We start from the raw sequence: 25,395 nt of genomic DNA, 5'->3' as shown, positions 1-25,395 counted from the left end.
GCCCTTGTTAGGGCAGGAGTCTTTTGGGGTCGCAGGGAAAGTTGTCCAGGCTATTGTAGGGACTTTCAGGTGTCCTGGGACCTTGGCTGCTTACATCTGAAGGGGTAAGATTTAACCAATATATTCCTTGTGATTTATTACCAAGCTGTTTTGCCTGTTGTGTGAAGCGTATCTAGTTTGTGTTTTCATTGTACCTACTATAGGTTCTTAGGGGTGTGAATTAAATGTTATGTTTTAAATTTATTTATCAGTGCTATACACACAAATGTGTGTCTGTGGTTTTAGGCACAGCAGCAGTGTCTCATTGAAGTCTATAGGACAGTGCTGCAGTACCCTAATCCACCATTACGCATTGTATAGCAAGCGAGCAACATGGCTCCACCAAGTACACATTACTGTGAGTCGTGCTGACCCAGAATAGTTGATCTAAAGGTTGTTTTTTTTCAATTCTTGGTATTTATAGCATACTTGCTAGATATGAGATGTCCAGTAATTGCATGAATCTTGAGACTGGAGGTCTCAATTCACTTCATGGGAGCTCTGAGAATTATAACTATCTTCAAAGATACGAAGTGGAAAAAATGGCAGCACTCCAACAATTAGAAAAAGTATGGGTTTATTCCAAGCAGAGCTACTTTTCTCTACTATTTTTTTCTACTATCTTCAGTGATAGAGGGCAATGCTTTCAATCAATTATTGTTTCATTATCAAGTAATAGAAAAGGCTCAATATCCAACAGGTGACCATGGTTATAACCCAGCAGAGCAGAACAAAAGCCAATGATGTAAGTGGAAAAAAAAAATTGTGGAAGACATACAAAGTGTGTCATATCTCATTTTAATGCAGGAACTGTGCAGTGTGTCTTCAGTGATGTGGATATATATATATATATATATATATATATATATATATATATATATATGTATATATAATATTTCACCTTCCCTGAATTTTTAAATTCATGGATAATCCCATTATTATGTTCTCTTAAAAGTTTATTTTTATTTGTGCATTAAAATTCACAAAGATAACCAGGAAAGATCACGTGGTATGAAAAATACGAAGATCACCAAATGTCAAAAGGCAATTTATAGGTTTTATTGAATAGCAAAACATTAAATTCACTTATATCTTATAAAACATCAAACAAAAGCTATATAAGATATATACAGGCACCATTATGCTGACAATGTTACTTTGTATTCATGGTTTATATTTTTTGTGCAATGAGATTCCGTGAAATATAAGGTCCCAAACACTAAGCTATAGCCAAATTATGCACATTAGTGACAATATATTCCCTCTAGTGCCAGAGTCTACAAGTCTGCTATAATTGATGTATTACCAGTAACCGGCCAACCTACCTACCTTATATAGCAGGTATTGCAGGATATGTTTTAGATGTATAGAAAGAGATGAACATTCAGGAAAAAATGGAAAAGTAATTTAACATGACTAGATCTAGTCAGTCAACATGGTGTGGGGCGAAGGCAACTCTCTAGCTATCGCCTTTCTTTCTGTCGATGAAAGTCTCCAGCTCTCTGTTCAGGATATGAAAATGCTGCTCGGCTCTCATAACGTTTTCTGCCTCCAGGCACAATGCTGGGAGACTGGACATCCCATACTGAAAAAATAGTTTACCAAACACATAAACGACAACATAGTACAGTCAGAAAGTTATATATATATATATATATATATATATATATATATATATATATATATATATATATATTTTAGAGTAAGAAAAGCAACATATATATGTATAGATGACATTCCTATATATAAAGCAGGTCTACTGCAAGTATACTTTTCTGTACTCATGACACCCATATAAGTGAATGTGAGCTGTGCATACGCAGCCTCCTCTCCATTCACTGTGGCATTTGTATTAGTCAATACAAGGAGGGTGGTGGTGGGGTTACCTCCATTCTGGAGATGGATATGGGTCCTGCCTCTTGGACCTGTACCTATCAGACAATTTTGGAACATCCTTTAAATGTTTGTCATAAATGCCTTAACAGTAAAAGAAAAAAAAAAAATACAGAACACTATACCTCCCTCCCCCACTCATCCCACAGTGGCCCATCCATTCTGTCCAGGCATTGGAATGGTTCCAGAATTTAGAGCCCAGAGGTAAACCCATAGAGGTCTATGATATCATTAGAGCAGTCGGCCCAGAAGCTTAGAAATAAAGATTCATATCAGGTCCACGAGAATCTTTCATAACCTTTCTCTTTTAGAGAAAAGCAAATAAACAGCATTCTTGTAGCTGTGTATAGTCCATATACCCCTGTAGGTCTAACACTTTACTTGTTTTTTTTTTGTTTTTTTTTGCACACTTTATAAATAAGCCCAAAAGTAAGGTAACACCAAGGGCTCTCAATATCTCTGCTTCCAAGGCTTCTCGTAGGTGTTCAGCACCCAGAACACGCCTCATCCCTTCTGTCACTGTATCAAGTGTCAAATCTCCCCAACCTTTGTTATAATTGAGAGGAAAGGTAGTAGAAGGGATTGGGGACAGCTAAGCCGCCATCCGTTTTGAGTCGCTGTAATGTTTCCAAGCTGATCCATGGGATACCATCTTTCCAAACAAGATCCCTAAAGTTGCCATTAAATTTATGAAATATGCACATCATGAGCCAAAAAGGGGAGTAATGTAGGATATAAAGAGTCTGTGGCATAAATATCTTTTACTAGAGATAGCAGGCCAATAACACTAAAGTTACACCATGCTGCCATTTTGAGATGGATCCGACTCATTAGAGGATCCACATTAGGTCGCTCAAAATCTCCAACTCTAGTAGAAGTATAAATACCTGGATATTTAAAGGGGTTGTCCAGGATAAAAACGAATCCCTACACTAATCTAAAGACCCTCTCCCCGCCTACTTTCTAAATAACATAATTTATCAAAAATGTATATTTACCCATATCATATGACCGCCCCAGGGACATTTGCTGCTTATCCATTGACAATCCATTTTCCTGTTTCTAGAAACGGAACATCACTACTACATACTCTCCTCCCCCATCCACTCCATCAAACTTCCCTATCTTCCTTCCAGGGTCCTTCCTGCAGGACTGCTCCTCCCTATTTTCTGATCGCCAGCGCACTCTGTAGTCCCAACGCTGTTCTGCAGCCAATAATCCACCTCTACCGTGTAGCTCTCACGCCTGCACATTAAAGAGGACCTTTCACCACTTTTGGGCACAGGCAGTGTTATATACTGCCAGAAAGCTGACAGTGCGCTGAATTCAGCGCACTGTCGGCTTTCCCGATCTGTGCCCGGTGTGAAGAGCTTACGGCCCGGTACCGTAGCTCTTCTATGGTCAGAAGGGCGTTTCTGACCATTAGCCAGGAACGTCCTTCTGCCTCGCGGCGCCAATCGCGCTGTGCTGTGGAGCCGGGAGGAACGCCCCCTCCCTCTGCTCACACAGCTTGTCCGTAGACGAGCATTATCAGGAGAGGGAGGGGGCGTTCCTCCCGGCTCCACAGCACAGCGCGATTGGCGCCGCGAGGCAGAAGGACGTTCCTGGCTAATGGTCAGAAACGCCCTTCTGACTGTAAAGCGCTACGGTACCGGGACCGATAGCGCTTTACACCGGGCACGGATCGGGAAAGCCGACAGTGCGCTGAATTCAGCGCACTGTCAGCTTTCTGGCAGTATATAACACTGCATGTGCCCAGATATGGTGAAAGGTCCTCTTTAAAGGTGGATTGTTAGCTGTAGAGCACAGAGGCTTTTCAAGTATGTGCTTAGTTAAAGGCTATGCAAGTATGTGTTTATTTAAAAATGACTTTTCCCAATGATAAAGCCCCTTTAATAGCCAACTATGCCAGCTCCAAACATGTCCTGAAGTCACATCAGATTAGACAGGCTTATCACACAACCTGATCAAACTGCTCTACACTGCACAGATTACAGTCCATATCCAAAGCTATCCTTCCTACTCTATAGAACCTGACTCCTCAATCTAGAGATTACCGTTACCCTGCACACCATGCACTTAGTATCTGTAACATCACAGATACAGGCTGGTGATGGGCTCATACAGTTATATCATCTTATTGATTAGAAGTTAGCTGGAGCATTGTACCTGACAAGCTCTCTTACCTCTTCCTATTTCTTCATAAATTGTAAGGTCTCGCAAGCAGGGCTCTCATTCCTATTGCTTGATATGTTAATTCTTTGTAACATTGTGAAATACTGTATGTTCATCTACCCTCTGCTTTGTAAGGTGCTGCGGAATATATTGGCGCTATAAAAAGTTAATAATAATAATAACAACTTCTAAGAGTTATCAATATGAAAGTTGGAGTTGGACTTCTGAGAACTGCAGTGATGCCAATAAAAGCCCACACAACTGCTCTCTATAAAAATGAACAGGAGTGTGAGTGACGGACCCTGTGTATGGACTTCTTCCATCTGCTTTTGTGTACATGGATCCAGTGATGGTGAATTTTTAATGGGCATAACATGGCAATTCAATAAATTCTTGAAAAATACTCACAGTTTCCTTAATGTTGGGATTTTTAGCTTTAAATTTCATGTAATTGTCCTTCAGTTGTGCAAGACCGTCAAGGAAAACCCTTGTGCTCTTCAGTGAATCTTGTCTTTTCTCCAGCTCTGAACATTCCTTCTGTAGCTGATCCAATTTATGCTGTTTCCTAGAGTCAGACCAGACAATACTACATCTTATTTGTATGAAATAAAAGGCTGTTTCTTTCTTGAACACAAAATGCCCCACATTATTCAATTTATTCAAATGTATATGTAGGCTTAACCATATCGCAAAATATATATACTGTATAGAATTTTTTTTTACAGTGAAAATCTGATATCCATCTAATGTGCTAGTATCTGTCCTCTATAAAGTGTACCGTCAATCAATCTGATACAGAAATAAAACAATGCTTAGTCTATTTATGGGCCGGTAGTGAAAGTAAGTGGCACTCCATGTAACTATATTGTATGCCTTGGAAATAGTTTAGGGGATTAATGAATGGCGAGTGGTCCAACTTACAATTTTCAATAACACAACATTGATAAATCTGCTCTATTGTCCTTCAGTATAAAACTGGCTATACATTTTAGGGCACGTTCAAAGGGAATTTTTTTCTCCCAGTTTTGATGCAGAGGTTTTACAATCCCCATAAAACCAGTAAGTACACAGCTTTCAATACAGTAAATAAAATGACTTACACTATAATTTCTCCTTTCACTTCAATTAACCGTCGTCTTTTTCTTCCAATCTCTAACAGCATCTGAAATATAAGAAACCCTTATTGAAACAGAAGTACTGAAATGATCTGAGTTGTCCTTGGGTTTGCATCAGTAGACAACAACATGCAGACGAAGTGGTGGCCAGAGGCTAGTTTTATAATAAATATCTATGGTTGTGCAATGGCAACAGTACATGAGAGAGATATACGCTTACCTTAGCATTCTTTCTTTTAACATCTTTTAGTTTACGTTGGTCTAATATCTGTGGAAATACAGGGTTTACATATATATTATCCTACTAATATAATGTGAAAGTAATAATATAATGAAAATAATATAAATGTGAAAGTTTGTGTGTTTGTTAGTCAATCACTCTAAAACGGCTGAAACGGATTTGGCACATAGATAGATAGTAACCCGATTAAAATATATGGTACTTTTTATCCCAGTAAATGACATCAATACATGACTGTTAAGCACGAATTTACACACACTACATTTGAGGACCTTTGATGACATCACAGGCCCTTCAGGCGTCCCATAGGATCCCGCTATGTGGTGGGCGGAGCTAAACAGGAGGGAGCCGGATAGTGTGAAAGCTGAAGACAATGGAGTCTCATAGAGGATCAGGAGATTACAGAACATACAGGCTGTGTCTGGACAAGAGGAGTATATCGGCTGTAGAGTTGTAGTAAGTAGGACGGGGAATCTGTTGTTCTGCTTCAGATGGGGAAGGGGGGAGAACTATTGTACATTTCAGCAACATCCGTTCAGCCGTGTCTAACACAGAAGCTGCTGAGACACTCTCACACAACACAAGCCTGTATTCTAAATAAGCAGATGTAGCAGAGCTGAGACAGCGCATTAGCAGTTTGTGTGCGTAACACAGGGGTATGTGGTCTTCGGACTGTGCTGGGGGGGAGGGCAAACTGTGTCAAATTTTACCAGCAGCTATTCAGCCGCATCTAACGCAGAATTGCCTGATGTAGCTGAGGCAGCGTGGTACCACAGCTTGCTCTGATTTCCATACAGATGTGCATACAGCTGGGGCTGCTGCGCATATGCACAGATGTAGCAGAGCCGACACGCGGATCACTGCCAACCACAAACAGTCCGGTCCGGCTGCTCCTGTGGTTTTGTTCTGGTAGAAGACCTTGCCACACCTGACCGCTGAGGCCAATCACAGCCTAAGGAAAGGACACGGGACGTCACAGGTGATGTGAGCAACATCCCGGTTTCATTCCTTAGGTTGCAGAGTTTACTGATTGACACGGGTGCACCAGGGACAAGAGGTGGGTTTGTTTTTAAATTTTACATCATCCCTGGACGCCATAAAAAAACAAAACAAAACAAAACCTGGAGAACCATTTTAAAGGGACTCTATCATTGGTGTCAGAGGTTTTGAGACAAATACATTCCTACTACCTTAATTTTTTCGATTCTCCCTACTGTTCCGTTGTAATCCTGGTTAATTACTTTGTGTAAATGAGCCCACCAAGCACCCAGGGTGTTCCGAGCACTCCTCACATCATACCTTTGCTCATGCCCCTCCTCCTCCCTAGATGTTCTTCCAGGCATGTCTTTATCACTTGATGTCTCCTGAGGAAGCCTAACAGTAGGTGAAACGCTGACAATAGAGCGGTCCTGCCGGCGGTCAGACGCCTTACCGCTACCCTCTAATATGACTGTAGCAGCTTGACCATTTTGTAAACCTTGCAGTTTTCACTACAATAATATCGTGAGCCCCTGAGGATTTTCCTTTTTGATGAAACGCGTAGGGATGTTTGAATTGAGTTTTAGTGGAAGTTGTATGGAATACACTGTGTGGTTGTCCTACTGGCATATAGGAGCAATTAGCTGTTTCCCCTGCCTCTTAGGCCAGTAGCCTCAGAGAGGGGTGTTTCACTATTGCTCCAACAGAATTGTTTTACGTCAGGTATGATCTGTTAAAACCGCTCAGTGTTTATCCACAACTCCTTTGCGAGTTTACCAGGGAGATTAGGGTATTGAGTTGATAGGGTAAAGAATATGCTATATCCCCTTCCCTAGCCCCTGGTCTTCTAAGTTGCCGTACAAACAGAGGTTCAGTAACTGACCGTTGTGGTTTTTACCCTTTTTTGGTTTAATTTCAACACTTTTTTTATTTGGTTTATCAATAAAAGTGAAGCTTTATATTATATTAGTTACCCTTGGGAGATCAGATTACTCCTGTCTGTGCCTTATTTAGAAGGGCTGACACCCTATCTGTTTCAGTGAGCCAAAGATAGAATCCCTTTAATGTAGTTGCATATCCTGGTTATATCCCCCCCCCCCCCCCTCAAAGTAATGCCCACAGACACATGACAGCACTACAACAATGCATAACCAAATAACAGGTGAATTCTTGTGGGACAAGAACACAGGCAAAATCAAGGAGAGACAAAAATCCCTTTAGAATATTCACTAGCATTAGCTTTGCAAATCTCAAAAAAGCTGGTATAAAGAAAAATATGAACAAAAATGAATATCCAGATTTCACAAACCACACAATGCACTCCTCTAGAGAACTGGCGGCATTGGGAGGCCTGACCTTTTGGGCAATGTAATGTTTTATGTTGGTTTAGAACTATTTTAGTTTTATAAGTACTATTTAATCAAGGATATGTTGGATATAGTATATACAGCACTAGTAGGTATCAAAATATATTGGATTGAGTGTGAAAGTGTGACTACAGCTACGTCTAGCTAGGAGGTAATAGGTAGGAGGTGCAGTATGACACAAGTATGGAGACACCAGCCATAGCGTGCAGTGAAACAGCGGTTTCTTTTTCCACTAGGATCCTCGAGGAAACCATTGGGCAATATACGTGGGTGTTTTGATCCCAATCCCTTTACTAGTTATATATGGGTAGATCTCTATAAGATGATTTAGGACTCCAGCGCTACAAGGTTGCAGTGCTAACCACTGAGCCACCGTGTTGCCCCTGAATATGCCTTATATTGAGGGGACAACACAACAGATATGGCAGGGCCAGACTTTCTAAGTGATTTTATCTGTGTTTGTTCTTTTTGCTGCACAGACATTGTAGCCATACACACATTTTAGTAGTATCTGATTTAGGTGTGTGGTGGAATTTTCATACAGCGGTGTCGCTATGTTGGTTTATACTTTGGCATTGCAATCTATGGATGAACCACTATGTTACTACCACAGGCAGGGCTCAATACTAACATGGCACTGGAAGACAGGGGAGCCTTCGAAGCTCCTGGAAACTTGGCACCAAAACAAAACTGAAAATAAATAGATCTGTGGCATCTAAGGAGTTCAGAACAGTGCGCAGAGTGGTTTCTGATCAATGACACTGCTGCCAGTCCCTGCAGTGTAAGGCATGGTTCACACTACCGTTGACAATTTTCAGGAGGGTTTTTCGCAATTTAGGATTCTGCACCTAAATTCTGAAACAACCTGCTGATATTCCACCACTACTGAAAGTAAATGGGGTAGTTTTTTTTACCCCATTCACATAAAAACAAAACAGTGCAGATTTATGAACCTGCTTCCAAATTTTATATCCGCTATAGATTCTGCATGAAAAAGCCACAGATTAGTTCCACTGATTTACAATGGGGATAATCTGTGCCTGAATCCATTGCCAGAAATCTTCCGCAGATTCTTTGGGTTACATGTGATTTATTGTGAACCTACTGAGAATAAGAATTTACTGGAAACACAATGCTTATGGATCCGCTACGTCCACCTATACAACTGGTCAGATACATGTATACCAAATACTTACTGTTGTAGTTAATTGTTCTTTAAAACTATGAGAAAACACATCAATTGCTCTTTTACAAGCATCGGTTTCAACATTTTCCCTACAAAAAAAACAAACAAAAACTGCTTTTGTATTATAAAAAAACATTTTTTAAATTACACCAGGATGGAAATGTAATACATTACGTAAATGCATGAAAATTTGTACTCCCTGTCCCGTGTAAGGGACTGATTAAATCGGCAAGATTGGGGAAAAAATATTACCGCCTCCTACTATCGTCCCTAAGCCTGTAAGGAATACATGACCTTTTCGTCATGTTATAACTGCTTTTATGACCTATTACTTTAAAGGGATTCTACCATTAAACTACCTTTTTTTCTAATGAACACGTCAGAATAGCCTTAAGAAAGGCTATTCGTCTCCTACCTTTAGATGTGGTCTCCGCCGTGCCGTTCCGTAGAAATACCGGTTTTAACCGGTATGCAAATGAGCTCTCCGCAGCAATGAGGGCGGGCCCCAGCGCTGAAACACCGATGAGCGCGTGCCCATTGCTGCCCAGAGCTCTTTCCTGCGCCGCCTCCTTCTTCTGCAGCAACTCCGCCTCTTCTGGCTTCTCTTGCTCTTGTAGTTCTATACAGGAGCATAGAGAGGCCACCCCAAAATGGCCGCCGGCCGGCTCCTGTATTGAACTGCAAGAGCGGCTGCACAAAAATGGCTGCCGGCCGTATAGAACTACAAGAGCAAGAGAAGCCAGAAGAGGCGGAGTTGCTGCAGAAGAAGCAGGCGGCGCAGGAAAGAGCTCTGGGCAACAATGGGGACGCGCTCATCGGTGTTTCAGCGCTGGGGTCTGCCCTCATTGCTGCGGAGAGCTCATTTGCATACCGGTTAAAACCAGTATTTCTTCGGAACGGCGCGGGGGAGACCACGTCTAAAGGTAGGAGGCGAATAGCCTTTCTTAAGGCTATTCCGACGTGTTCATTAGAAAAAAAAGTAGTTTAATGGTAGAATCCCTTTAATGCCATGTTTATGGGGATCTAATAAAGGGGTGAGAAGAAAAACACTTGCACATTTAATCCCCCACTGCTCCAGATCAGGACATTTGCTGACTATTTGGCTTGGCTGTTCACCAACACCCTAACCAGAGATTTCTTGTCTCTTTAGTTCTAGTGAGTACGTGACAATATACGTATGTACACACAGACATTACTTGTATATATGAACTGTACAGAGCATGAATTCTTGAAGGAGGGGCCTTTTTGCAATGTGTCAGTTGACTACTTTTGGAAAACGTACGGGTATAGGAGTAGAAGTGTTCCCTAAACAGTCTCTCCAACTAGAATTCCCAAGACGCATTTAAAGGCTCTAGCTAATAGAACTTGCTGCGATTTGCCCTTTCTGGACAATAAGAAAAGCCACTGGCTAAAGATCACAGATGGGATTTACTGGTTAAACACTTTAGCCAACATTCTGTGCTCTCTTTTCTTAGAGAGGAGCAGCCATCAAGAAAGCCATTGTCACTGTTCATTTCATCACTGTATATGAAACCTACCTGTACTGCTCGATAAGTTTTCCACAGTCAAAGAGGACAACATCTAGTTCATTCACAGTACTGACAGACTTGGGAATATTTTCTGGGCTCTGGATGTCTGTTGGGGCTGTTCCTGTCTTATCTAAAATATTGTAACCATAAAACAAATCAATAGCTGGCATAATAGTTTAGGCTGCTGTACTGGCAGCCAGGGTCAGTCACAAGCAGTAAAGATCCTCTAATTCATTAAAAGGCCAGTGATTGAAATCCTATGGAAGTAATTATGTAACAAACTATACTGAATATCTAAGTAATAATACAATATTAATCATTGTATAATAGGATTAAAAATAAAAAAAAAACTTTGAAGCTGGGATCGGTAAGATTTTTTCTAGCTCCGTCCTGGCTTGGACTCCACAGTCCTACCTTTAACTTTTTTTTTGTATAAAGGAAGTGTAATATAGTTCTCATCCTGTTGTTTCTTTTTTTCAATCTGTTAACTAACAGACTCCCACAAGGAGTGTATCTGTCCTCTCCACAGCATAGGTGAAGTGATAAATGTACTTTCTCTGTAGTTCTATAGTCCAGGGGTCTCCAAAAGCCGGTCCACGGACCAGTACAAGGCCACGGGGCATGTTCCACTGGTCTGCGTACCAGCCGCGAGTGCCTGGGGTTGAGCCAGGACCCGCCAGCCGGCTCCACAACACAACACTGGTTGTTGCTCATCAGGATAAAGTGAGCAAAGTGCGGGGTTGAGCCGGGACCCGCTGTATGTCCGGGATTCTAGTACTATGCAGGACATGCAGCGGGTCTTGGCTCCACCCCGCACTCACCTACAAAACTTTGGGCAACTACATTACACGTCACTTGTCCCTTTGACGTGTAATGTAGCTGTAGTGAAGTTAATAGCAGCATTAGGAGAGACACCTGTCATCAGTAGCCATCTTCATAACCTGCAGTGTCTGTAAGTTTGAACTTTCTCTTGTGTTTTCATATGTACATGATTCTAATCTACACCCCCATGCTTAACCCCGCCCCCAACCACACCCCTTCCTGCGCCCACCGGGCCATAGAAAAATTGTCTTGCTGAAACTGGTCCCTGGTGGAAAAAAGTTTGGGGACCACTGATTTAGTGCATGGATGTCATGGTAGTCTAAATGTGTGATTAGTGCTCCAAGGTGAGCATGTAGATAGTTAATACACACATTCACTTTTCTATGCTATACTGTCTACAGAAGTGCCCCTCCTCTAATTAATTTTTCTTTTTTATGTTTCTTAGGCAGTATTCACACTACCGTTGTTAGTGTCTATTGTTAACATCAGTCAGAAAATCAGATCCGTCAAAAATTTCAATGGGATTTGTTCTGCTGTATGTTAGCGTCCATTATGTTAGGAGAAATAATGCAGGGTGCAGGACTTTTGGCTCCATTCAAAACAACAGACTTATGATAAATGCACATGATGAGAAAGCAGAACCCCCATTCCCTAAAAAAGGACTGTATAAGAAGGGATCAGTTAAAAAAAGGACACATTAACATCAGTTAATGTCCATTAACCATCTCTTATGTTAGGAATTCATTTTTTTTTTGTATGTGGGATGGGGGAGGGGGGTTGTGTGTGAACCTACCCTTAGATTTCAATTTAGAATACAGATATCTACATTGCTTAATGATTTTAAATTAGAGACTAAATGAACGGCTCGGAGCAGTTTTTGGCAGCGGATTTTGAGGCAGATTCCGCGTCAAAATCCGCTGGCAAAAATATCTGTGTGAACTAGCCCTCAGGGGTCATTTACACTACCGTTGGGGACAGTCAGTAGTGTCCGTTGCTATAGTCCATTACAAGATTTTTAGCACCGTTCACTAGCTGAACTGTCACTAATCCGTTAAAATCACTAATCATTTCAATGGGATTTTATCTTGTGTCACATTAACATCAGTTAGTGCCCGTTAATGTCTGTTATGATAGCATCTGTTTTTTTTGTTTTTTTTAACAGACACCATCATAACGGATATCCAGAGGTAGAGTGAATCCACCCTAGTCCTGCATCAATCACACATATACGGCATATCCTGTAGATATGCCATAAATGTGTGATATGGGAATACAAATTTAAAACAGAAGCATACTGTGAACCAAACTGTTTAAAAAAATGTCACTTATGCCCTCGGAACAATATGTGATTATTTGTAACCTAGATCTCTTCAGATGAAGAAAATATTCTATTTACCTTTTCTAGATTTCTTTTTACTAGGGGTATTCTCGTCTTTTCCTTGAGTCTTTTTCTTCTTGGCAGACACCTGGAACACATTAGCACATCGATTATTAGGAATAAGTCAACCAGTGAATCAATTTTCTCAGAGTTCCATCTTATTCTGCAGATGCCTGAAGTGTTGAAGCAACGCTGCAGAAATCTGATGCTTCTAAATCAAGCTCTGAGCTGAAGATATAGGATGATCTTCATTCATAAGTTTTACCATCATGATCTGAAGCAATGGTAGGTATACATTAAGATGCTGTACAGATGTAGCAAAGTTTGACATTTCCATGTTAAAGGGATTCTATCATTGGATACCCTTTTTTTCTCCCGAACACGTAGGAATAGCCTTAAGAAAGGCTATTCTTCTCTTACCTTTAGATGTCTTCTCCATGACGCCGTTCGGTAGAAATTCGGGTTTTCTTTGGTATGCAAATGAGTTCTCTCGCAGCACTGGGGGTGGTCCCCAGCACTCAAACAGCAGTGGGGGCGTCCCCAATACTGCGAGAAAACTCTCCAGCGATTACGCTATCTTCTTCTGGAACACCTTCTCCCTGTGTCTTCTTCCTTCCTGGCTTTCAATCTTCTAGCCCTCAGGCAGAGCCGACTGCGCATGCCCGGGCCACAAGAAAATGGCCACTAACACCAGCTTACTGGTGTAATGATAGAACTTTAACAGGACTCTTTCAATACTCAAGTTTCATTTTGCATGTTCTGCACCTGTAAAATCCACTTTTGTAAATACTACCTAGTGTTAAAGTAAAAGTGCATCTTTGTACAGATATCTCATACTATATTTGTGGATGTCCCGTCTATTAAAGTCCTCTAAACATTAGAGCAAAATTGTCGGCACCTGATGATTTCAATAGCCAGATGCCTCTCTTTTGCGTACAAAGACCTTGGAACTCTAATGAGGAAAAGAAAGATCAGGTATGTTCTCCAAGGTGTCTGGCAATGACTTACTCCTCTCTCCCTATTAACAAACATACACATTTGGCTGAACCGAGCATAAATGTGTATGCAGAAGTGAACAGCAGTCAGCAAATGATAGGCAGCCACTGAATGTTTATGGACACAGATATCCACCAACCACTTAACCACTTCAGCACCGGGCCAATTTGTGGTCCAGGACCAGACACATTTTAGGTTTATTTTGTATGTGCAGTTTTGAGGTCTGTAAAATTTTTCTCGTATGTCTTAGTCAACTAATTTTTGCGTCTTTTTTCGGGGACACATAGGGCTTTATTGTTATGTTATTTTTATTTTCAAATGTGCTTTAATTTTTTTATATCCAGGAAAATATAAACAAAATAGGAGGGAAATTGTGTCTGGTTTTCAATTTATAATTTTTTTTAAAGTTAATAACACAAAGTGTCACTGAAAAACTTTATAATATAGTTTTTCCTCTCCGTTACGGTAATTTTTATTTTGTATGGTGTCATCGGGGGTGGAGCTATAACCTTTAATAACGGCGTTTTATTAGCATATTATTTATTTATTTTTTATTATTATTTTATTTACATTTTTTTAATACTTTTTTATTATATTTTTATTTTATTTTTTTTCCCAGATTGTGTCCCCATAAGGTGATAAGAGACCTTTGGGGACATCTGAACACTTTTTTTTTTTTGTACTTGAGGCTGATTTCTCCTATAACTGGGGCTGGTACATTTAACCTCAGTTACAGGAGAAATACAGACTCCTGCACACTGTATACACAGTATACAGAGCTGATCTGGGTCCTGTAGGACCCAGCAGCTCTGGCAGGACACTGCTCCCGGCAGATCACGTGTCTGCCGGGTCAGAGGGCAGCTGATTTATGGCAGCGTCCATAGCCGTGTATACAGCGCTCATTGAGTGCTGTATACACAGCGATCGAGATAGCAGAGGAGGTAATAAATCTGCCCTGCTATCTATCTGGGAGCTCTGGCTGAAGTTACAGCCGGCTTCTAGTGAAAGCAGCTACACGATCTCCGTGCAGCTGCTGTATTCGGACTTGGACGTACAGGTATGTCCTGGCAGAACTAGGCAACCACTTCCCGGACGTATATAGTCTATGGGCGGTCCGGAAGTGGTTAAATAAAGATTCACTGCTTTAATGATACAGCTTCTGTGAATACCCAAGTTAAGAGATGAGATAGATGCAGCTTCCTTGTTCTAGTGACAGTCTCAGCAGGGTTTCTCCTCTACTGACACTGTCTTCTAACATGTTTTATCAGAAGACAGAATCTAAAGTTGAATCTAAACTATCCTTCATTCTCTGGGCTTTTTACAAAAGCAGACTATATCAGTAATAAGTAATCTGTGAGACTAGCATCATAATTACTTAATATCTCCCCAAAACCCTACAAGACAGCAAAGAATGTGTCTATCCAATCAGAAGGACTACTCACCACATTTCTATTTGGGGTAGTATTCGGAGTTTGCTTTTTGGGTGAAGCTACTTCAGCGAGATTTCGAGGAGATGCCCGCTTCTTAGAAGACCCTGGTTCTTGCACTTGTGGTGCTTTCTTTTGTGGAGTCTAAAGAAACATTTTTAAACATGTTTGAGAAGCAGAAAAGTAGTGTGACAACCAAACTAGAATCCAGCCACATGCAAATCTCACTGTTACATGCCTGTCTATATGAAAGTGGATTTTACCTGTGTCTAAACAACATGTCTATGTTTCTGCATATGCTGCATGGATGGGACAGTAGTCATTTTACTCCTAAACATCGCTAACTAGGAGGGAATATATGAACTGGAACTAAGTAATCCTGGTTAGTGCACTATATATATATTTTTTTTACCTTCATCTTGTCTAAGGGAATTTATTCTGCAAAGGAGTAAGAAGAAACAAAAATAACAGCATTAAGTTGCACATACACTTTAGACTGACCATTTCAGGAGACCAGTCAACTAATTCATGGGAGTATGGGGCCACCCAATTCTTTTGAGGGACACATAAGGATCAGGTTTTTGGATTTGAACATGCCCAATTCTTTTGTTCTTGGGGAGATAAGCTGTTGCCAGAGGTGCTTGGGAGTGGCTTCCTTCCCTCTCCCAATTCAGGACACATACATATTCAGTACAGATATGTGAGAATGTGTATGGTGGTTCGGAAAGATTCCGCTGGCAATCTAATGTCATGCATTTTTATCTCATCCATAATGGTCTAAATCAATGCCCTATAGTGCTTTCTAATGAATGAGTCTTATTACTAGTTATTCCTATATAGCAGACATGTCCAAAATTCGGCCAGTGTTCAGATTTCCACCGGCTCGCCAGCACTGTTGACTTTCACTTGTAGTTGTATGAGATCTTGCAGCTTCAGGACAAAATTTGGAACTGCTGGAAAACTAGATAGTGTAGTTGAACAAATTTACAGCAACACACTGTAACTGCTTAAAGGGGTTTTCTGGGCATTTTTTTTATGTCTGTTAGTGCTATTAATGGGATAATAAACACACTCATATACTTTTTGATGCTTTCAGGTTATCTATGGGAGCTCCTGGTATCTCCTGCATTTGTTTACATGCTTCAGCTGCCAGCTTTGTAACTTCCTCACTAACCCTCTTACCTCCCCCCCCATACACCCCCTTTCTGTCTCTCTAGCTATCCCGCCCTTCCCTACCTACGCAGCCCAACCCCTGACCCATGGTCTATACTTACACTCCAAGCTTCATCGGTTAAGACAGCTCCTCCTCCTGATATGTTTGTGCATGCTCTTCTCAATTGCTGCTCTTTTCTCTGGAGCAATGATCCACCTCTACTACACATATGTGGATGCGCAGTAGAGGTGAATCATCGGCAGCAATGCACAGAGCAGCACTTGGGGAAGAGCGCACACAGACAGAATCAGTACAGGAGGTGGAGCCGTTTCGCCAGAGAAAGCATGGAGGGTAAGTATAATGGGGTGGAGTAGTAGTGATGATCAGTTTCTGGAAATGGATCATCACTGGATAATCAGAAAATGCCCATGGGGCGGTCACACGACCACCCCAGGGAAATGGGTAACTATCCATTTTTTTTAAATTAATTATGGTATTTAATATTACATGAGCTGGACATTTGAAAACAACAAAAAAATATCATACAAAACAAGAAAACGTAAGAAATGAAGTAACGTTAACAAGATTGACACACCCTCTTTGGTTTGGCATCAGCAGGTCTGTGAGCCGTATCTTCTCTATTGGCTGCAGGTTTGCTCTTCAATTCCCTGTGCTTTGGGTTCATACTAAAAAATAAAGGGAGTGAATAATATAAAATGACATACAAATCAATACAACATACAAGACCACACTTACCTCTATAAATAACTAAGGACAAGAAATCTATAATATACAAGTTTAGCATAGCAGAGAATGCTCCTAAAATTGCCTTTACAGATTCATATGCAGACTTTTACGCCCATTGAAAACAATGATAAAAAAAACAAAAACAAGAAAAACAACAGTAAAATGACAAAACGAGTATTACTGGGCGATTTGTGAAATTATGTGGTTTTTTTTGCATTTTTCTACCACTGACCACCTTTTGAAACATTGCTAGGTATTCCTGTTAGCCTGTGCAGTTATCTGTATACCAGATTCATCAACTGCGACGTTTTAACAAAGTCAGGCTCGGTTCACACCTGCACCTGCTCTTTGCTGGGGGATTCCGTTACCCATTCCGCTGGAAAAAATGTGCTTTTCTCTTCACATTTTTCACCCTTTTCGGGCAGAAACCGGGCAGACCCCATTACTGTTTATGGGGTCTGTGGGTAACCACTTTTTTAAGTGGATTAAAAGGATTCTATCACCTTTTTAAACTGAATACACATAGAAATAGCCTTAAGAAAGCCTATTCTTCTCTTACCTTTATTATTCTGATCTGGGCCGCCGTTCCTTAGAAATATCTTCTTTTTTTCCTTATGTAAATGAGTTTTCTCACAGCAGTGGGGGTGTTCCCAGTGCTGCCTGAAAACTCTCCAGCGACTGCCTCTGTCTTCTTCTCCGCGACGTGAAAAGGCGGAGAAGAAAAGGACTATCAAAGTAATATGCTTGGGAAATTGTGGTCTGAATTTCACTTCTGGTTCAATATGAACAAATACAGACCAAACCGAACAGGAGGTTTGCTTTGTCTGAACCAGAGACAAAACAAATCTTTAGAAGTTCACCCATCTCTACTAGTGACCAAGAGATCCGCAAATCTCTGTCCCATTATCCTTTATGTTTAAAATCATCCCCAGAAACCTTACTTGAGATCAAAAGCTTATATACAGCTAATAACAATAGCACAGATGAGCACAGCCACCTAAAATCAAACTGAAATTCTTTGGCATTGTCTGAGTGTTTAGCATCAAGTGAATCGACGTGTCCAATGACCCTATTACAGACGTCACCTACTTTTCCTCCTGGACTACAGGTGCAATAGGAGACAGAGGTTTTGCTGGGATTTCAGCAGGATTTTCACTTGCTTGCAGGATCTGCTCATCATCAGTATAGACTGCAGTACTATGCAAAGGAGGATCTACAAAACAAGACATATTAATCAGCATACAATAGTGTCGGCCCATGTTTACAATAAATATATTTTAGTGTAAAGATAGATATTTAAAAAATATATATGTATAAAAATTTGATGTGGCTGTGAACGGCAGTGTAACGTGCGTAGAGGGGGACCAGGAGGTAAAGAGCAGTAGGAGGCCTAGGAAGGGGATCTCTGCCCTTTAATACCACACCAAATGCATTAAAAGGGTTGTTCCTGCCTTCTCTGCCCTCTTGGTTTCAGCGACAAGTTGGTGGGTGGGTTTAGGTTATGTTCATATTGTGGAAACTGCTGATGACTTTGCGATGGATTCTGCCCCAAATCAGCAGCAGATTCTGCTTTGATTTTGTCTCCCTTTGTATGCGAGGCAGATCGAAGCAGGATCTTGAAAAAATAAGCATCCAGTTCGATCTTACTGGAGATTCCATGGCTGATTCAGTCATCTTGAGACTAATGAGTGATGGAAAGCTGATGCTCTACTTTCTGCTTGGAATCCATCATGGGGAACGGTAAAATGAGTTTTAGTTACACTTTAAAGAGGACCTAACACAAAATTAACAGCACCAATATTTCCAGCACCGGGGCACATCCCAGTATATAAAACCGCACATTGATGAGGACATGAAAGGTCCTCTTTAAAGAGGACCTTTCACGTCCTCAGGGACGTGGTGTAATATACTGCTAGAAAGACGACATGGCGCTGAATTCACCACACTATCGGCTTTCCCGTTCTGTGCCCTGGTGAAGAGCTATCGGTGTCGTTACTGATAGCTCTTCAGTGTCAGAAGGGCATTTCTGACAGTTAGTCAGAAAACCCCTTCCTCACAGTAGCGCCTATTGTACTGTACTGTGAGGAGTACTCATCTATGGACGAGGACTATCAGGAGTAGGGGAGGCATTCCTCACAGCTCAGCGTCATCGCTGGGCAGTAAGCAACGCCCCCTCTCACAGCAAACCGCAATAGATGTTACAGTGAGGAAGTCAGTACAGAAACGCTCTTCTGACACTGAAGAGTTACGGTAACGGCATTGATAGCTCTTCAGCAAGGGCACAGAACCGGAAAGCCGATGAATTCAGCTGAATTCAGTGCACTATTGGATTTTTAGCGGTGTATTACACCGCATGTGCCCTGAGGACGTGAAAGGTCCTCTTTTAGCTACAAGGTTAAAGAGGACCTTTCATCAGATTGGGCACAGGCAGTTTTATATACTGCTGGAAAGCTGACAGTGCGCTGAATTCAGCGCACTGTTGGCTTTCCTGATCTGTGCCCCGGGTAAAGCGCTATCGGTCCCGGTACCGTAGCGCTTTACAGTCAGAAGGGCGTTTCTGACACTTAACCATGGACGCCCTTCTGCCCAGCAGCGCCTATCGCGCTGTACAGTGTGAGCAGGGAGGAACTCCCCCCTCCCCTCCTGATAACACTCGTCTATGGACGAGCACTGTGAGCAGAGGGAGGGGGGAGTTCCTCCCCGCTCACACTCTACAGTGCGATAGGCGCTGCTGGGCAGAAGGGCGTCCCTGGCTAAGTGTCAGAAACGCCCTTCTGACTGTAAAGCGTTACGGTACCGGGACCGATAGCGATTTACCCGGGGCACAGATCAGGAAAGCTGGCAGTGCGCTGAATTCAGCGCACTGTCAGCTTTCCAGCAGTATATAGAACTGCCTGAGCCCAATCTGATGAAAGGTCCTCTTTAATTATAATGCTAGAGATGAGAATACCCATTTATCTGACATCCAAAAAATACATCCAAAACAAATGTAATTCTCAGGGACATTCTACTAGAAGTAATTTGTAACTACATGAGTACTGCACCCCAAACTTGCCTCACAAAGTACAATGCACTGTCACTTGATAATGGCACACAAGGTGGAAGAACTATTCATGATAACAAATTCAACTATTCAGACCACTCACTGAAAGAGTCTTCCTCGACATCTTCTTGCAAAGCATCTCCTGGCTCCTTTAAAATACTGGAGATGTCAGCATGGGCTGCGATTTCTTTCAGCAAGGGAGACCTCACTTTCTTATTCATTAACTCATTCACCTTAGTAAGAACTTCATGTGCCTACAAGAGAAAGGTCATAAAAGTATAGAAATACAGGTCTGATTGTTATCTGTTACAAATGCTGGATGCTAAATATTCCAAATACTACACAGGATTTTCCCCATGGAGGGATGTCCTACATTGTGACAAGTACTGTGCCCTGTACTGCCCCACAAGTATTCTTTGCTGAGGTGACGGAGATGATAACACTTTAATCATACAGTTTTGCACTGAGTGACTGGTTAACACTTTATTGTTCAGTGGATAGAACCCTTGCCATGCAGGACTGAGGTCCTGGCTTCAAATTGAACCCAAAGCGAAATGGAGTGTGTGTGTTCCCCTCTTATATGTCTGGGCTTCCTTCAGGTACTCTGGTTTCTTTCAAATGAATCCTAAAACATACTTACAAATTAATTTGGAACTTAGACTGTAAGTGAGGACAGTGACCAATGTAAGTGATAAAAAAACTCCGTACGGCACTGCAGAATACATTGCGCTATACAGATAACACTAGGTTCACACTAGCATGAGCTTGTATCCATCCCAGATTCTGCTTAAATCGGTGGAGAGAAAAATCCTGCAACAAGGACTATTCTCTCCGCTTATTTCAGTATAAAATCTGAAATTTTTGTGACTTTTAACATAGTTGTGTCATGTACACAACCCCTGTCCATATCTCTTATGGAATTTGGAAGTTATATAGGGAGACTGTACAAGCAGCGCTGGCACACTCAAGCAGTTCTATTACATTGACCGCCATTCAACTAAATGGCCGCTATGTAGTACGACATTATCCCTGCAGGGAAACGCATGACTAACTGTGATTTCCCACAGCAACAGAGAATAAATATTAAAGAATTCATAGATGTGAAGTAAAATCTTTAAAGAAAAAATATTGCATGCTTAAATCTTGGTAGAAAATAAGAGCAAACTGTGGGACAACTTACTTTGCTGGTAGATCCTTGGTTTCTGACATTTTGTCTTTTAGGGCTCTTTGTCCTACAAAATAATAAAAATCAAGGTTGTACATATAAAATTAATATGTTCCCTAGCAACATGTGATACAATCAGGCAAAAGAGAGAGATTTCTACAGGTCCAGAACTACATATTATAACAATGACATCAATCTCCACCACTAAACTGGATATTAACGGAAGTCCATCACATTAGCCTGTGCGGGCATGGACTGATTTGCCTACAAGTAGCTGTATATGCAGGCTAAGGGTTGGTTCACATCTGCATTTGAATTCTGTCCGGGGGAGTCCGCATGGGTACCCCCCCCCCCCAATAGAATACAAACCCAATTGCAGGTGCTGTGCAGTAAAAACACACGGACCCCATAGACTATAATGGGGTCTGTGTACTTGCCGCCAGATCTCTGCACAGAACAAGCGGAGAGAAAAGTAGTTCACAATCTACTTTCCTCTCCACATGATTCGTGCGGGCAGCGCACAGGAAGCACACGGACCCCATTATAGTCTATGGGGTCCGTGTGCTTTAACTGCACCGCGCTTGCAGTTTCCTTGGTATTCCGACCGGGGGGTCCTCATGCGGACTTCCCTGGATGGAATCCAAACACTGATGTGAACCAGAGGTGAAGCCAAAAATGCCGATCACAGCTAAAAGAAAGGCAATAGGCAGGAGAGCCAGAACACTTGCCAATCACAGTAGGAAAACCAGACCAAATGACCAACTCTGATGATTCTGCATTGTGGTTTTCCTGTTATTCTTTCTGAAAATGGATGAATAGATAGCCAGCCAAAGTGAATAGTGACACACAGTTATTTATTCATCCATTTCCAAGGGAAATAACAGAATAACTAGACAATATACACTAGCATGAAAAGATGATTCGGCATTGTTATTTCCTGCAGAATCCAAGAATTTACTGACACATATGAAGATGGTGTCATTGAACATATAACATTACTTTCCTGTGAACTTACGCTTGGTTTATAGCTTTTGACTTGTTCTTCTTGGCGGACATTTCTGCTTTTCGTCCTAGAAGGAAGAGAGTTGGAAGAATATAACTATTTATCCATACTACTTCACTGTAATTCTAGAAATAATAAAAAAGAAATTCAAAGAAATAAACTAAGCAAATCGTAAAACACTCCAGGGAGTGGCAGAAAACACACACTAGATTTAGTAAATGTGACCTTTTATTAACCCCTTCATGCTGGTGACATTTTTACATTTTCTTTTTTGACTCCCCACCTCCCAAACACCATAACTTTTTCATTTTACCGTTCTCAGAGCCATACAAAGGCTTAATGTTTGCAGAACAAAATGTTCTTAATAATGACACCATTTATTATTCTGTACAATGTTCTGGGATGCTTTAAAATCAGAATGGAATTGGAGAAAAAGTGCATTTATGTGACTTCCTTACGGGTTTTGTTTTTACGGCGTTCACTGTGCAGCCAAAGTGACATGCCACCTGTATTCTATGTTTTGGTACGATTCCGGGGATACCAAATTTATATAGTTTTATTTATATTTTAACCCCGTAACCAAAATCCAAAACTTTGCATAAACATTTTTTTCCTTAAAATCCCCATATTCTGACACCCGTAACTTTTTTATATTTCCATGCATGGGGGCACATAGGGTCTCTTTTGCAGGGCCAGGTGTACTTTTTCGTTATATCATTTTGGAGAATGCCTGCTGCCTCCAACACTTTTGATTTCAATTTTTATCAGAGACAAAACAGTGGATCAGCACATTTAATTTGTTTTCCCCCTGCTACAATGTTCACCAAACGGGAAAAATATTTTTCTAACTATGTAGACCGAGTGTTTTTCGGACACAGGGATACCTAATGTGTACATGTTTCACGGTAAATTATTTAGTTTTACACATATTCAAGGGAAAGTGGAGTGCTTCGAAGTATTAATTATTTATTTTATTTATACATAATATATTTATTAGACCCCTTAGGGGTCTTGAACAATAATGCAATACATTACAGCGCTAATGTATTGCAAAACACCGGCATTTGTACGACAAGCTGTATAGAATAATCTATCATGGAAATGAATGCCAGACAAGCCTGGGGGCCTTCAATAGGCTCCTAGCTATCATGGCAATGGATCTTGTTCTGGGCACAGCGTTGCTCCAAAGAATGACACCTGCCGGGTCTCTGCTGTATCAGGAGCACACTGGGGTGGGAATTTATTAAGACTGGTGTTTCCTATGCTAGCGAGGAGTGTCTGAATTCCTGGTTAGGAACTAGCACAGATTTAATGTCTAACCCATGACAGTTTTCTGGCCTGAGTTATAATAAGCTTGTAGGGCTAAGGTGCCCCTGTCCTGGTTTGTGCTTCACCCCATTCACAGAAAGTGGTGACCAAGAACTAAACACTGTGGTGCATCCTTAGCACAAGAAAGGGCCGTGTGCCAAAGGAGCAGCACATTAACACCCATCTATTATAGAGAAGTGACACAGATGGGGTAATAGATCCCTGCCACTGACAGCACATTAGTTTGGGAGCACAGTCATATTCACACTCTGCATTATTGGTATATTATTATGGATATCTTTCTTTCAAGATTTTCACCCAAGAATCTGAAAGGTCGAAATGGTATATTTGATACAACAGATGTATACTGTTCTCTCCAAAACTTTGCATAAACATTTTTTTTTCCTTAAAATCACCATATTCTGACACCCATAACTTTTTGTATATTTAATGTTTGATGCACCATATACCAGTAAAGTATATACACATAATCCCAATACACTATATACAATACACTGCTGTATGTGCTCATTTACTTCCAGACTCCCTTCTATTCTATTCTTAGGACCAGTGCGCCCTCTAGTGTTAGGGGCTGGTATAACATGCGCCCATGATGGAAATATGAAGGGGAGTTATGAGCGGCTCTGTATTAGTTATATCGGGACAGTTCGGTCCTGACATGGTGGAGGGATTTGTAGTTGTACACCAGCTCGGCAGACATACTCCTCGGTGTTCCTTCCCTTCATTGTGGCGTACACTAAATTAAACATAAGTAAATGACTTGCACAGGACTCGCTCCCGCACGTCAGACCTCCATGACACACCACAGAAATGTCAGATAGTCACAGGTTACCTGTCCCGATACATTAAAGCGTCACTTTGAATTTCGCGTCAACCACTAGCATTCGCCTTCATTACGTCATCACACAACTTATGGGCGCTAAATGGAGAGAGAGGCTTGGAACGCAAATAGAGCACTGACTTCCGGTGCTGTGTAGGGCCGCGTCTCACTACTTCCGGTTTCATAGTCCTTACAGTGTTGCGTTGGGCTATATGGGCTGTGTTAGGGATAGATGGTTAGTTGTGTGCACACAGTGCGGCAGTCTGACTGCTTTAGGGAGTCTCAGCATGAACACTATGAAATCAGTGTTGCCTTGGCAGCAGACTCTTTTAACCCATTAATGGCTAGCTTCTTTTGTCCCTTAGGGGTTGGTGGCACATTAGCTACCTGGACACAGATATAACTGCACTCAGTTCTAGGACCACAAGTGCTTTCTATTCATTACTGGCCTTGGTAGCAGGAAAAGGGAGTAAGGCAGGTTTTACACAGCGCTTTGTTTGCTAAGAAATTGCAGAGTTTTAAGTTGTAGTAATAAGTAGCATTTTCTGCATTAAATTTTACACTATTAAACAAAACGATAAACTTGTACTGATGGTCGATACAATTACAAGGAAATTTCATTTATATGAGTATTCATGTTTTACTACGTTTGCGCAATCATTTTATTTTTTACGGGAGTCTGTCAACAGAATTCAGCGTAGTCACCCAGTTCCACAGATAGATTGATTCAAGTGACCCTAATCTGACAGTGCTTTCCTCTCGTGACTCCGGGCTTCTGTTTTTTTGTTAATATGAAAACAAGCACTTTGGATGACTTGACATTCTGGGTACCAGTGACAGACTCACTTTAAAGGGGCTCTATCATTGGTAAAAGTCATTTTTAACTAAGCACATAGTTGCATTGACTTTAGAAATGCTATTTCACACCTACCTTTTGTATGTAAATTGCCTCAGGGCTCGTTTACATCTGCGCCCGGTCTCCATTCATG

At 41.3% G+C, this 25,395-nt stretch overlaps 1 protein-coding gene across 1 annotated transcript; it reads right to left on the bottom strand.

Moving 5' to 3' along the window:
- Positions 1 to 1,167: 1,167 nt before the first annotated feature.
- Positions 1,168 to 24,522, bottom strand: CENPU (centromere protein U). The gene is made up of 14 exons (XM_075259239.1): positions 24,419 to 24,522; positions 22,270 to 22,324; positions 21,270 to 21,321; positions 20,193 to 20,343; positions 18,136 to 18,259; positions 16,895 to 16,985; positions 15,162 to 15,290; positions 12,742 to 12,811; positions 10,533 to 10,653; positions 9,005 to 9,083; positions 5,443 to 5,490; positions 5,208 to 5,269; positions 4,516 to 4,672; positions 1,168 to 1,624 (listed from the first exon to the last, which is right to left on the bottom strand). Exons 2-14 carry the CDS (start codon positions 22,308 to 22,310, stop codon positions 1,499 to 1,501), a joined length of 1,251 nt encoding a protein of 416 aa, XP_075115340.1. The 5' UTR covers positions 22,311 to 22,324; positions 24,419 to 24,522; the 3' UTR covers positions 1,168 to 1,498.
- Positions 24,523 to 25,395: the final 873 nt, after the last annotated feature.

This window comes from Leptodactylus fuscus, chromosome 1 (assembly GCF_031893055.1).
Source record: "Leptodactylus fuscus isolate aLepFus1 chromosome 1, aLepFus1.hap2, whole genome shotgun sequence".
Classification (NCBI taxonomy): domain Eukaryota; kingdom Metazoa; phylum Chordata; class Amphibia; order Anura; family Leptodactylidae; genus Leptodactylus; species Leptodactylus fuscus.
This window is presented reverse-complemented; position numbering and strand designations above follow the sequence as displayed.

What these genes read in the sequence shown, in the direction of transcription:
- CENPU (XM_075259239.1), bottom strand. Translation starts at nt 22,310, where the DNA reads ATGTCCGCCAAGAAGAACAAGTCAAAAGCTATAAACCAAGC. An exon ending in TGTCGAGGAAGACTCTTTCA is followed by an intron (nt 18,260 to 20,192) that starts GTGAGTGGTCTG and finishes CTTGTTTTGTAG; the next exon opens with ATCCTCCTTTGCATAGTACT. An exon ending in CTGATGCCAAACCAAAGAGG is followed by an intron (nt 15,291 to 16,894) that starts GTGTGTCAATCT and finishes ATGTTTCTTTAG; the next exon opens with ACTCCACAAAAGAAAGCACC.